The 12,541-nt window shown below is 58.9% G+C and overlaps 2 protein-coding genes and 1 non-coding gene across 3 annotated transcripts in view; 1 reads left to right on the top strand and 2 right to left on the bottom strand.

Moving 5' to 3' along the window:
* Positions 1 to 334: 334 nt before the first annotated feature.
* On the bottom strand, positions 335 to 3,308 carry LOC103191162. Its single transcript, XR_006085268.1, has 2 exons — positions 3,199 to 3,308; positions 335 to 1,563 (listed from the first exon to the last, which is right to left on the bottom strand). It is a non-coding gene; the product is annotated as an uncharacterized LOC103191162 (transcript).
* A 4,077-nt stretch (positions 3,309 to 7,385) lies between these two features.
* Positions 7,386 to 10,600, top strand: LOC103173769 (serine/threonine-protein kinase Nek7-like). The gene is made up of 4 exons (XM_042337446.1): positions 7,386 to 7,559; positions 9,254 to 9,361; positions 9,622 to 9,716; positions 10,595 to 10,600. The coding sequence occupies exons 1-4, from the start codon at positions 7,532 to 7,534 to the stop codon at positions 10,598 to 10,600; spliced, it is 237 nt and encodes a 78-aa protein (XP_042193380.1). The 5' UTR covers positions 7,386 to 7,531.
* LOC103173511 (serine/threonine-protein kinase Nek6-like) overlaps positions 10,597 to 12,541 on the bottom strand; it is a 12,864-nt gene continuing 10,919 nt past the window's right edge. The window contains exons 3-5 of the mRNA XM_042337447.1: positions 11,572 to 11,706; positions 11,013 to 11,075; positions 10,597 to 10,611 (exon numbers count right to left, since the gene is read on the bottom strand). Of these exons, the coding sequence (XP_042193381.1) occupies positions 10,597 to 10,611; positions 11,013 to 11,075; positions 11,572 to 11,706 (213 nt within the window). The remainder of the gene's footprint in view (positions 10,612 to 11,012; positions 11,076 to 11,571; positions 11,707 to 12,541) is intronic.

Here is a 12,541-nt window from a genome sequence, read left to right on the forward strand (position 1 = left end):
GTGACCTGACAACTGGGTTCCTGCTTACTGTTGGGTAAACAGAGGCGTGTGGGGTAAGGAAACTTGCCTAACGTTTCGCCCTGCCCGGGAATCGAACCCAGGTCTCTCGCTTGCGAGGCGAGTGCTCCAACCACTGAGCTACAGGACTGGGGTAACTGGTTCCTTCACAACCCCACAGCCAATGAACAAGCGTTTCAATTAAAACTTTCCCTACTCCCGAGTTGGTGGTTGTGAGTCAGTATCACTGTAGTCACAAAGCGTGTGGTTAAACCCGGTGAGTTTTAAATCCCGTGCACAGCCTGTTGTGTTCCTTAAAAAAAAAACTTAAATCGACTTAAATCCATCAATTTTAATTGGTCATCTTTGTGACGGCGTCAAAACACGTTAAATAACATTCTCCTCTTACAGTTTCTTTACACACCGTGTTGCTGTGGCAACCGTCAGCAATTCAATCCATGTCAAATGTGTATATTTTAAAAGTCCAGAGAATAACAAAAAAACACATAAATAACAGGACTCGAACCCGGCTCTTGTATCGGTGGCTGATGTTGAGTCCGTGCGGGTCCCTGGGCTCTCGTTCCTCTGGAAGTCACCAGAGTGCTGACCCACAAAACCGCTCTGTCACACCGTGTGGCTGAGCAGCAGGTTTTACACCGGCAGGTAATCTGTTCCCTGATCTCCAAAAATATACCTCGCGTTTACACAGGAAATCAATCACATTTTTGACAAACTTTTCACAGTCGAGTTTTAAACAGTCGGAAGATTGTGGCTCTGTGTGTGCAGTTCGGGGGGGGGGGAGAGTTGTGGCTGTACCAAGTGGAGGGAAAGGGAGTGGGGAGGTGACTGTTGCCCACAATGTGTTCTGGGTCTTGTATAATTTGTGGGAATGTTGTTCATTTTCCCTTTAAATTCCTCCCTATCCACCCCACCCCACCCTACCACCCCACCCCGCTCCACTCCGGGGAACGCTGAACATGAACCAGCGAGAGTCAGGGAGCAGCCCCGTCAATTCCCGTCCCATCATACTGACCGTTACACATTTAATACCACTGTGTTTGCGTGTGTGTGTGTATATGTATGTATGTGTGTCTTGTGTGTGTATATCTCTGCCCACATCTTATCCAAGTCCTGCACCATGGATGCAGTTTGTTTCCATCACGTCTCAGTTTTAAGACAGAATAAGTATGAAACAAGGACGATATAAAACAACAGTTTCAAAAATGTAACCAGACTCGGAGACGATCAATCCTCTTCTCCACTCGTGGACAAGTGATGGAACGTGAATCCTGTCTCTAACAGTAGCTAATAATCTATTTTGCGGCGAGGCCGTGCCCAGGCGATGGTTCACTCCCGACAGCAGCAGCGCTCGCTCACTCGCTCACCAGCCTGAGAGGGTGGGGGGGCTGTGTGGCTGCTCACCCCCCAGTGTCAGCGTGTGAGGAGCCGCGCAGGTCAGGTGCTCGACGTCCGGCTGTGCATCTGCCGTGCGATCTGGTGCATGTAGCTGCTGTCTGGCCGCAGGGAGGGTTCGGGGTTAATGCACATGCTGACCAGCTGCCGGAGCTGCGGAGAGAGAGAGTGATGTGGTTACAGCGGTGCTTTACAATAACAACTTGCATTTACATAGCAGTCCTCGCGCAGGGCAGCGTCCCAGAGACACCAACGCTTAAATAATTATTGCCTGCACCACACACACCCTCTGCCCAACCTCTAGACGAGCCTCAGACTCCGCATATTAAACATTCAAGAAATAATTTTTAAAGACCACACGGGTTTGCAAACGGCCGAGGTCCTGTCAGTCGCTGAGCAGAGCCAGGCTGATAATTAGCCGCCCGATCAGCACTGCCGGGGCCTGTGGATTCAGGGGATTTCTCAGCCTGAGACCGGAGGGGAGTGAGAGCCCAACAGCCTCCAGGGGAATCTCTGTCTTCATTATCATGGAACCTGCTATAGTTCGTGGCTTTCACTGTAACGTCCCGGGCTTTGGGACGTCCTCCCAATGTGAAAGGCGCTACACAAGTGTAATCTGTTGTTGTTGACTGTGCATTCTGCAGTGGAGAACGGGTTTGGAGAGACTTATCCAGCGTGAAGTACTGTCACGATCGTCAGGTGGTTTTGGACATCCTCCCCACACTAAAGGCCCTGCACTCACGGCTGTTTGTGTGACGTCCCTGTGCACAAATCGGTTGGCGGACAGTCACGACACGGTGTGGTAAATCTGGAGAAGCGCTTTGAGGCGTCTCCAAGGCATGATAAGGCGTCATGTGGCGATGGTTAACATGATGATAAATTGTATTGTGTGTCGCTGGACTCACAGCATCGGGAAACTGAAATGAAAATATAAGCGAAGTTGGAGGCCAGAGGCCACGGGTCTGAGCTGGTGAGAAGATTGTAGAGAGGGAGACACGGGAGGCGGAGGCGAGATTATACAAAGAGCTTTGCTCGCTCTCCCTGATCTCCGGGGGGAATTACAGCAACATGATAACACAGCTCTGCAGTAAAGCCGGAGCCTGGGAAGGTTGGGAGGAGGAAGTGTTAATGAGAGGCGAGGATCAAGCATTCAGGAGTCAGGGTCTCGGAGTTTCCCACAGAATCAAGCGGAGGAAACGGAACACAGTGTCTCGAGGCAGAGAGAGGCTGCGAATGTCTGACCCACTCAAACCAATGCCATCAGCATTAGATCCCAGGATCCCAAAGCTTCCCACTGTGTTGGAGACTAATCCACACAGAATTAATTGCTATCAACATTTCCATAATTGTAGCCTGTGACGACCAGGATGGTAGACGGCCGAATCGATGGACCTTGGGGTGTGTTTGAAAAGTCAAGGGAGTTTCTCTCTGGGTTGTTGGCTGACAACCCCCCCTCCCCACCCCTCAAATTGGTCAGTCACTTCATAGGTTACTGTGCTTAAAACTGTCTGACACGTTCAGCCACAAACACACAGTCACCACACTTAAGAGTAATCCTTGCATTTGATATAGTGCCTTATCACATCTAAGGCATTTCACAGAATTGACTGTAAAGTGTAGTGACTGTATTTTGTGGGCGAAACGCAACAGTCAATTGTGCCCAGCAGCGTCCCCACAAACAGTCGTGGATTGAGTGAACACATTTTTGTGGGGGACGGAGGGCTTATTACACCAGGAAAGCGATCCCTCCCCCACCCCCTTGCCCTCTGCGTCCTGCGTCGCTCTTACCTTTTCGGAGCAGTGCTGTGTGGGGAGTGGGGGGTAATCACATTGCTCAATCTTTTTACACAGAGTAAAAAGGTTCATCTTATCCCCATAAAACGGACTCTGGAGGGCGGCCATCTGTGAGGAGGGAACAGCGATAACAATTCAAACTCAAACCCTTGTGTTCCTATCCTTACACTGAGTGTCCAGCGCAGTGCAGCTCAGTGCAGGGGGAGCAGTGCAGCGCAGTGTGGGGGAGCAGCGCAGTGTTGGGGGAGCAGCACAGTGCAGTGTTGGGGGAGCAGTGCAGTATTGGGGGAGCAGCGCAGCGCAGTGTGGGGGAGCAGTGTTGGGGGAGCAGTGCAATGTTAGGGGAGCAGCGCAGTGCAGTGTTGGGAGAGCAGCGCAGTGCAGTGTTGGGGAGCAGCGCAGTGTTGGGGGAGCAGCGCAGTGTTGGGGGAGCAGCGCAGTGTTGGGAGAGCAGCGCAGTGCAGTGATGGGGAGCAGTGCAGTGTTGGGGGAGCAGCGCAGTGTTGAGGGAGCAGCACAGCGCAGTGTTGGGGGAGCAGCGCAGTGTTGGGGGAGCAGCGCAGTGTTGGGGGAGCAGCGCAGTGTTGGGGGAGCAGCGCAGTGTTGGGGGAGCAGTGCAGTGTTGGGGAGCAGCGCAGTGCAGTGTTGGGGAGCAGTGCAGTGTTGGGGGAGCAGCGCAGTGTTGGGGGAGCAGCGCAGTGTTGGGAGAGCAGCGCAGTGCAGTGATGGGGAGCAGCGCAGTGTTGGGGGAGCAGCGCAGTGTTGAGGGAGCAGCACAGTGCAGTGTTGGGGGAGCAGCGCAGTGTTGGGGGAGCAGTGCAGTGTTGGGAGAGCAGTGCAGTGTTGGGGGAGCAGTGCAGTGTTGGGGAGCAGCGCAGAGTTGGGGAGCAGCGCAGTGCAGTGTTGGGGAGCAGTGCAGTGTTGGGGAGCAGTGCAGTGTTGGGGAGCAGCGCAGCGCAGTGTTGGGGAGCAGCGCAGTGCAGTGTTGGGGAGCAGTGCAGTGTTGGGGAGCAGTGCAGCGCAGTGTTGGGGAGCAGCGCAGTGCAGTGTGGGGGGGCAGCGCAGTGTTGGGGAGCAGCGCAGTGTTGGGGGGCAGCGCAGTGTTGGGGAGCAGCGCAGTGTTGGGGGGCAGCGCAGTGTTGGGGGGCAGCGCAGTGTTGGGGAGCAGCGCAGTGCAGTGTTGGGGAGCAGCGCAGTGCAGTGTTGGGGAGCAGCGCAGTGTTGGGGAGCAGCGCAGTGTTGGGGGCAGCACAGTGTTGGGGAGCAGCGCAGTGTTGGGGAGCAGCGCAGTGTTGGGGGGCAGCGCAGTGTTGGGGAGCAGCGCAGTGTTGGGGGCAGCGCAGTGTTAGGGGGCAGCGCAGTGTTGGGGAGCAGCGCAGTGCAGTGTTGGGGAGCAGCGCAGTGTTGGGGGCAGCGCAGCGCAGTGTTGGGAGCAGCGCAGCGCAGTGTTGGGGAGCAGCGCAGTGCAGTGTGGGGGGCAGCGCAGTGTTGGGGAGCAGCGCAGTGTTGGGGGGCAGCGCAGTGTTGGGGAGCAGCGCAGTGTTGGGGGGCAGCGCAGTGTTGGGGGGCAGCGCAGTGTTGGGGAGCAGCGCAGTGTTGGGGGGCAGCGCAGTGTTGGGGGCAGCGCAGTGTTGGGGAGCAGCGCAGTGCAGTGTTGGGGAGCAGCGCAGTGCAGTGTTGGGGAGCAGCGCAGTGTTGGGGAGCAGCGCAGTGTTGGGGGGCAGCACAGTGTTGGGGAGCAGCGCAGTGTTGGGGAGCAGCGCAGTGTTGGGGGGCAGCGCAGTGTTGGGGGCAGCGCAGTGTTGGGGAGCAGCGCAGTGCAGTGTTGGGGAGCAGCGCAGTGCAGTGTTGGGGAGCAGCGCAGTGTTGGGGAGCAGCGCAGTGTTGGGGGGCAGCACAGTGTTGGGGAGCAGCGCAGTGTTGGGGAGCAGCGCAGTGTTGGGGGGCAGCGCAGTGTTGGGGAGCAGCGCAGTGTTGGGGGGCAGCGCAGTGTTAGGGGCAGCGCAGTGTTGGGGAGCAGCGCAGTGCAGTGTTGGGGAGCAGCGCAGTGTTGGGGGGCAGCGCAGCGCAGTGTTGGGGAGCAGCGCAGCGCAGTGTTGGGGAGCAGCGCAGTGCAGTGTGGGGGGGCAGCGCAGTGTTGGGGAGCAGCGCAGTGTTGGGGGCAGCGCAGTGTTGGGGAGCAGCGCAGTGTTGGGGGGCAGCGCAGTGTTGGGGGCAGCGCAGTGTTGGGGAGCAGCGCAGTGTTGGGGGGCAGCGCAGTGTTGGGGGGCAGCGCAGTGTTGGGGAGCAGCGCAGTGCAGTGTTGGGGAGCAGCGCAGTGCAGTGTTGGGGAGCAGCGCAGTGTTGGGGAGCAAGCAGCGCAGTGTTGGGGGGCAGCACAGTGTTGGGGAGCAGCGCAGTGTTGGGGAGCAGCGCAGTGTTGGGGGCAGCGCAGTGTTGGGGAGCAGCGCAGTGTTGGGGGGCAGCGCAATGTTAGGGGGCAGCGCAGTGTTGGGGAGCAGCGCAGTGCAGTGTTGGGGAGCAGCGCAGTGTTGGGGAGCAGCGCAGCGCAGTGTTGGGGGGCAGCGCAGCGCAGTGTTGGGGAGCAGCGCAGTGTTGGGGAGCAGCCCAGTGTTGGGGAGCAGCGCAGTGTTGGGGAGCAGCGCAGCGCAGTGTTGGGGAGCAGCGCAGTGCAGTGTGGGGGGGCAGCGCAGTGTTGGGGAGCAGCGCAGTGTTGGGGAGCAGTGCAGTGTTGGGGAGCAGCGCAGCGCAGTGTTGGGGAGCAGCGCAGTGCAGTGTTGGGGGGCAGCGCAGTGTTGGGGAGCAGCGCAGTGTTGGGGGCAGCGCAGTGTTGGGGAGCAGCGTGGGGCTGTGCTGGGGGTTGGGGCTGTGCTGGGGGTGGGGCTGTGCTGGGCCTGTGCTGGGGGTTGGGCTGTGCTGGGCTGTGCTGGGTGTTGGGGCTGTGCTGGGTCTGTGCTGGGGCTGTGCTGGGGCTGTGCTGGGGGTTGGGCTGTGCTGGGCTGTGCTGGGGGGGGCTGTGCTGGGGCGTGCTGGGGCTGTGCTGGGGGTTGGGCTGTGCTGGGGCTTGCTGGGGCTGTGCTGGGGGTTGGGCTGTGCTGGGGCTGTGCTGGGGTGGGGCTGTGCTGGGCTGTGCTGGGGTTGGGCGTGCTGTGCTGGGGCTGTGCTGGGGTTGGGGCTGTGTTGGGGCTGTGCTGGGTTGGGGCTGGGGTTGGGCTGTGCTGTGCTGGGGTGTGTTGGGGCTGTGCTGGGGGTTGGGGCTGTGCTGGGGGTTGGGGCTGTGTTGGGGTTGGGGCTGTGCTGGGGTTGGGCTGTGCTGGGGCTGTGCTGGGGGTTGGGGCTGTGCTGTGCTGGGGCTGTGCTGGGGCTGGGGCTGTGCTGGGCTGTGCTGGGGCTGTGCTGGGGGTTTGGGGCTGTGCTGGGGCTGTGCTGGGGGTTGGGGCTGTGCTGGGGCTGTGCTGGGGCTGTGCTGGGGGTTGGGGCTGTGCTGGGCTGGGGCTGTGCTGGGGCTGTGCTGGGGGTTGGGGCTGTGCTGGGGCTGTGCTGGGGGTTGGGGCTGTGCTGGGGCTGTGCTGGGGCTGTGCTGGGGGTTGGGGCTGTGCTGGGGCTGTGCTGGGGCTGTGCTGGGGGTTGGGGCTGTGCTGGGCTGTGCTGGGGCTGTGCTGGGGCTGGGCTGTGCTGGGCTGGGGCTGTGCTGGGGCTGTGCTGGGGGTGGGGCTGTGCTGGGGCTGTGCTGGGGCTGTGCTGGGGGTTGGGGCTGTGCTGGGGCTGTGCTGGGGCTGTGCTGGGGGTTGGGGCTGTGCTGGGGTTGGGGCTGTGCTGGGGCTGGGGCTGTGCTGGGGGTTGGGGCTGTGCTGGGGCTGTGCTGGGGCTGTGCTGGGGCTGTGCTGGGCTGTGCTGGGCTGTGCTGGGGCTGTGCTGGGCTGTGCTGGGGCTGTGCTGGGGGTTGGGGCTGTGCTGGGGCTGTGCTGGGGCTGTGCTGGGGTTGGGGCTGTGCTGGGGCTGTGCTGCTGGGGTTGGGGCTGTGCTGGGGCTGTGCTGGGGCTGTGCTGGGCTGTGCTGGGCTGGGGCTGTGCTGGGCTGTGCTGGGGCTGTGCGGGGCTGGGGCTGTGCTGGGGCTGTGCTGGGGCTGTGCTGGGCTGTGCTGGGCTGTGCTGGGGCTGTGCTGGGGCTGTGCTGGGGCTGTGCTGGGGCTGTGCTGGGGCCGGGGGTGATGGTCAGGGACTGATTCTCCTCTTCACTGTTTCAGTATTTTAAGAAACAGCAGCGACTGATCCCTGAGCGGACAATATGGAAATACTTTGTGCAGCTTTGCTGTGGTGTGGAGCACATGCACTCCCGCAGAGTAATGCACAGAGGTGAGACCTCCACCACCGCCCGACACCCACCGCCTGACACACACACACACCGCCTGACACACACACACACCGCCTGACACACACACACACACCGCCTGACACACACACACACACCGCCTGACACACACACACACCGCCTGACACCCACCGCCTGACACACACACACACCGCCTGACACACACACCGACACCGCCTGACACACACACACACCGCCTGACACACACACACACCGCCTGACACACACCGCCTGACACACACCGCCTGACAAACACACACACCGCCTGACACACACCGCCTGACACACACACACACACCGCCTGACACACACACACCACCTGACACACACCGCCTGACACACACCGCGACACACACACACACCGCCTGACACACACACACACACCGCCTGACACACACCCACCGCCCGACACACACCGCGACACACACACACACCGCCTGACACACACCGCGACACACACACACACCGCCTGACACACACCGCCTGACACACACACACACCGCCTGACACACACCGCCTGACACACACCGCCTGATACACACACACACCGCCTGACACACACACACCGCCTGACACACACCGCCTGACACACACCGCCTGACACACACACACACACCGCCTGACACACACACACCGCCTGACACACACCGCCTGACACACACACACACCGCCTGACACACACCGCCTGACACACACACACACCGCCTGACACACACACACACCGCCTGACACACACACACACCGCCTGACACACACACACACCGCCTGACACATCACAGCGGAGCACCAAAGCAGTGAAGCACTGCATTACACAGCACAGTACAGCGCGGAGCAGTGACGCAGTGTGTTACACAGCACAGTACAGCGCGGAGCAGTGACGCAGTGTGTTACACAGCGCAGTACAGCGCGGAGCAGTGACGCAGTGTGTTACACAGCGCAGTACAGCGCGGAGCAGTGGCGCAGTGTGTTACACAGCACAGTACAGCGCGGAGCAGTGACGCAGTGTGTTACACAGCACAGTACAGCGCGGAGCAGTGACGCAGTGTGTTACACAGCACAGTACAGCGCGGAGCAGTGACGCAGTGTGTTACACAGCACAGTACAGCGCGGAGCAGTGACGCAGTGTGTTACACAGCGCAGTACAGCGCGGAGCAGTGACGCAGTGTGTTAGACAGCACAGTACAGCGCGGAGCAGTGACGCAGTGTGTTACACAGCACAGTACAGCGCGGAGCAGTGACGCAGTGTGTTACACAGCGCAGTACAGCGCGGAGCAGTGACGCAGTGTGTTACACAGCGCAGTACAGCGCGGAGCAGTGACGCAGTGTGTTACACAGCGCAGTACAGCGCGGAGCAGTGACGCAGTGTGTTACACAGCGCAGTACAGCGCGGAGCAGTGACGCAGTGTGTTACACAGCGCAGTACAGCGCGGAGCAGTGACGCAGTGTGTTACACAGCGAAGTACAGCGCGGAGCAGTGACGCAGTGTGTTACACAGCACAGTACAGCGCGGAGCAGTGACGCAGTGTGTTACACAGCACAGTACAGCGCGGAGCAGTGACGCAGTGTGTTACACAGCACAGTACAGCGCGGAGCAGTGACGCAGTGTGTTACACAGCGCAGTACAGCGCGGAGCAGTGACGCAGTGTGTTACACAGGCCCTGACAGTGTCTCTGTTCAGATATCAAACCGGCGAATGTGTTTATCACAGCGACCGGGGCTGTGAAGTTGGGAGACTTGGGGCTCGGCCGCTTCTTCAGCTCCAACACAACAGCCGCTCATTCACTCGGTGAGCAGCGGGTGGGGGTGCGGGGGAGGCCAGGTTGGGAGCGAGGGGTGTGGGGGGGAACGAGGCGGGAGTGGGGGTAAATGAGTGGGGAGCGAGGGTTGTGGGGGGAGGAAGGGCGGGGCGTGAGGGGGGGAGATGCCGGCTGTGGGAAAGCGTGGCTCACACACAGAGCATGTGTGTCAGGCTGCGCTGCGCTGCGCTGCGCTGCGCTGGGGCTCTGCAGCGGCACAGAGGCTGATGTGTGTGTTTGGCGGTTGCAGTGGGAACTCCGTATTACATGTCACCAGAGAGGATCCACGAGAACGGCTACAACTTCAAATCAGACATCTGGTCCCTCGGCTGTCTGCTGTACGAGGTGAGTGTGAGCGAGTGTGAGTGTGAGTGTGAGAGAGTGAGGGCGAGTGTGTGGGTGTGAGCAAAGTGTGCATAAGTGTAAGCCAGTGAGTGTGACCCAGTGTCAGTGAGAGTGAGTGAAGCTTAAGAGGTAACAGTTAGTGATGGGTTTCATTTGAGTAATTATTATGAAGTAATTATTATTACCACTGATCTGGAATCATTAACATCGACCCTGAGGGACACAGACAGGAGCGCAGCTCAACATCACCCACAGCACAACACCCCCCACACTGCGCTGCGCTGCTCCCCCACACTGCGCTGCTCCCCAACACTGCACTGCTCCCCAACACTGCGCTGCTCCCCCAACACTGCACTGCGCTGCTCCCCAACACTGCACTGCCCCCCAACACTGCACTGCGCTGCTCCCCCACACTGCGCTGCTCCCCCACACTGCGCTGCTCCCCAACACTGCACTGCCCCCCAACACTGCACTGCCCCCAACACTGCGCTGCTCCCCCACACTGCACTGCCCCCAACACTGCGCTGCTCCCCCACACTGCACTGCGCTGCTCCCCCACACTGCGCTGCTCCCCCAACACTGCGCTGCTCCCCCATCACTGCGCTGCTCCCCCAACACTGCGCTGCTCCCCCAACACTGCACTGCTCCCCCACACTGCGCTGCTCCCCCACACTGCGCTGCTCCCCCACACTGCGCTGCTCCCCAACACTGCACTGCTCCCCAACACTGCGCTGCCCCCAACACTGCGCTGCCCCCCAACACTGCAGTGGATATATACAGAGAGAGTTTGGACATGACGTGTGCCAGCGACTGCCAGGATGGTGGAAGGTGAACTGGATGGATCTTGGTCTCCTTTCGTCTCGTGATTGTGATTCAAGACCTAAACCAGAAGAAGCTGTAACAAAGAATTGATAGTCTCGGGGCTGGGGGGGTGCAGTGGGTTAGAGTCGGGGTACAGCTCTGACCTTTCACCCCTGGCTTAACCTCGCTGTGTGTGTGGGGGGAATGGAAGCTGTGTCCCCGTCTCCGGGCCGATTAACACACCCTGGGACACCCATCATGTCGCCCATAGTAAGTGGCTCCACAGAGAGATAGAGCTGGAGAGTGGGAGAGGGGGAAAGGGAGAGGGAGAGAAAAAGAATGAGAGAGAGAGCGGGGGGAGATAGAGCGAGTAAGAGAGAGGGAGAGAGGTAAGAGAAAGAGAGAGGGAGGGAAGAGGGAGAGAACAAGAGAGAGAAACACAGAAATGTTAATTCACAATTCAGTGCTCCCCCCACCCCTCTCCCGCCTGCTCACCTTTAACAAGTCAATCTCCTTGATACAGTCCTGACGCGCTTTGGCATCCAACATTTCAAATAACTGAGAATACAAAAGAGAAACAGATAACACAGAGGGGGTCAGATATTGTTGTTGTTATAATAACAATAATAATCCTCGCATTTGATATAGCGCTTTTCACGTCGGGAGGACGTCCCAAAGCGCTTCACAGAACACACTGTAAAGTGAATTGACTGTATATTTGTGGGTGAACGCGGCAGCCAATTGCGCACAGCAATGTCCCACAAACAGTCGTAGATTGAAAATGACCAATTTATTATTGTTTTTGGTTTTGGAGGGATTATTATTAGGCTCTGTGTGGAGTAAGGAAACTTGCCCGAGGTTTCGCCCTCTGCCTGGAATTGAACTCAGGTCTCTCACTTGCAAAGCGAATGCTCTAACCACTGAGCTACAGGACTCGGTTGTTGGTCAGTTGTTGATGCTATTAAGTTATTGTTGTTATCAAAGATGATGTTACACTGTTGTTGTTACATTGTTGTTGTTGTTGTTGTTGTTAGACAGCAAGAAATGAACAAACCTGAACCTTCTTTAAAGCCACGGCTTTGCCATCCCGCAGGCAGGTTGCCCGGTAAACCTCGCTGAACTGCCCCCGGCCGATTTTCTTCTCCATCTGGTAGTCGGCCAGGCGGCTGTGGTAGGGGAACAGGTGTCTCTGTGAAGCCGAGATCAGGGACAGTCAGCCGGGAATTCTGCTAGAACTTCCCACATTGCTCAACACGGCTGTGAGAGCCGCGGCCCCAACACAGTCACCGCACCACCCAGTGTCACGGGAGGGGATTGTTGGGCAGGACACCGGGAGCCACAGAGATACTCCCTTCTCTCATTCAGTAGCACCGCAGGATCTTTTATCGCGCGCCTGAACGGGGAGCAGCCACCTCGGAGCAGGGACTGAAGGGGTTAATCAGGGGTGTCACACGTACGGTGTGGGGGCCTCAGCGTGAGACAGAATAACTGGCCCCCGCCACGCGTGAGCTGTCGCAGGACAATCCCCCCCGACACCGGACACACACACCTGCAGGCGGGATAAGTCATCACAATGTCTCAAAGCGCTTCACAGGGTTTACTGTGAAGTGTAGTGACTGTGTGTTTTGTGGTCGAACATGGCAGCCAACTTGCGCACAGCTATAAAATGAGCGAGTGATTGTATCTGGGGACGGTGAGCCGGGAACCACCTTCTCTTTTCTAATAGGATCTTTATCTTCCACCTGAACAGTTTCACATCTCTTCTGAAACAGCGTCTCCATTAATGTGATGCTCTCTCACCCCCCAGCACTGGGGGCTTGAACCCACAACCTCCTGACAAGAGGCGAGGGGGGAAAGGGGAGAGAGTGGGGAGGGGAGGGAGGGGAGAGGGTAGAGAGTGTGAGAGCAGAGAGGGGAGAGAGGGGGGCAGGGGGAGAGTGGGGGAGGGGAGAGAGGGGGGAGAGAGGGGGAGAGGTTTCAGAGGGTGGGTGGGAGAGCAGTGAGGCTCCAGGCTGATTGCTGTG

The sequence above is a fragment of the Callorhinchus milii genome, unplaced genomic scaffold (genome assembly GCF_018977255.1).
Source record: "Callorhinchus milii isolate IMCB2004 unplaced genomic scaffold, IMCB_Cmil_1.0 Scaffold8, whole genome shotgun sequence".
NCBI classification, from domain to species: Eukaryota; Metazoa; Chordata; class Chondrichthyes; order Chimaeriformes; family Callorhinchidae; genus Callorhinchus; species Callorhinchus milii.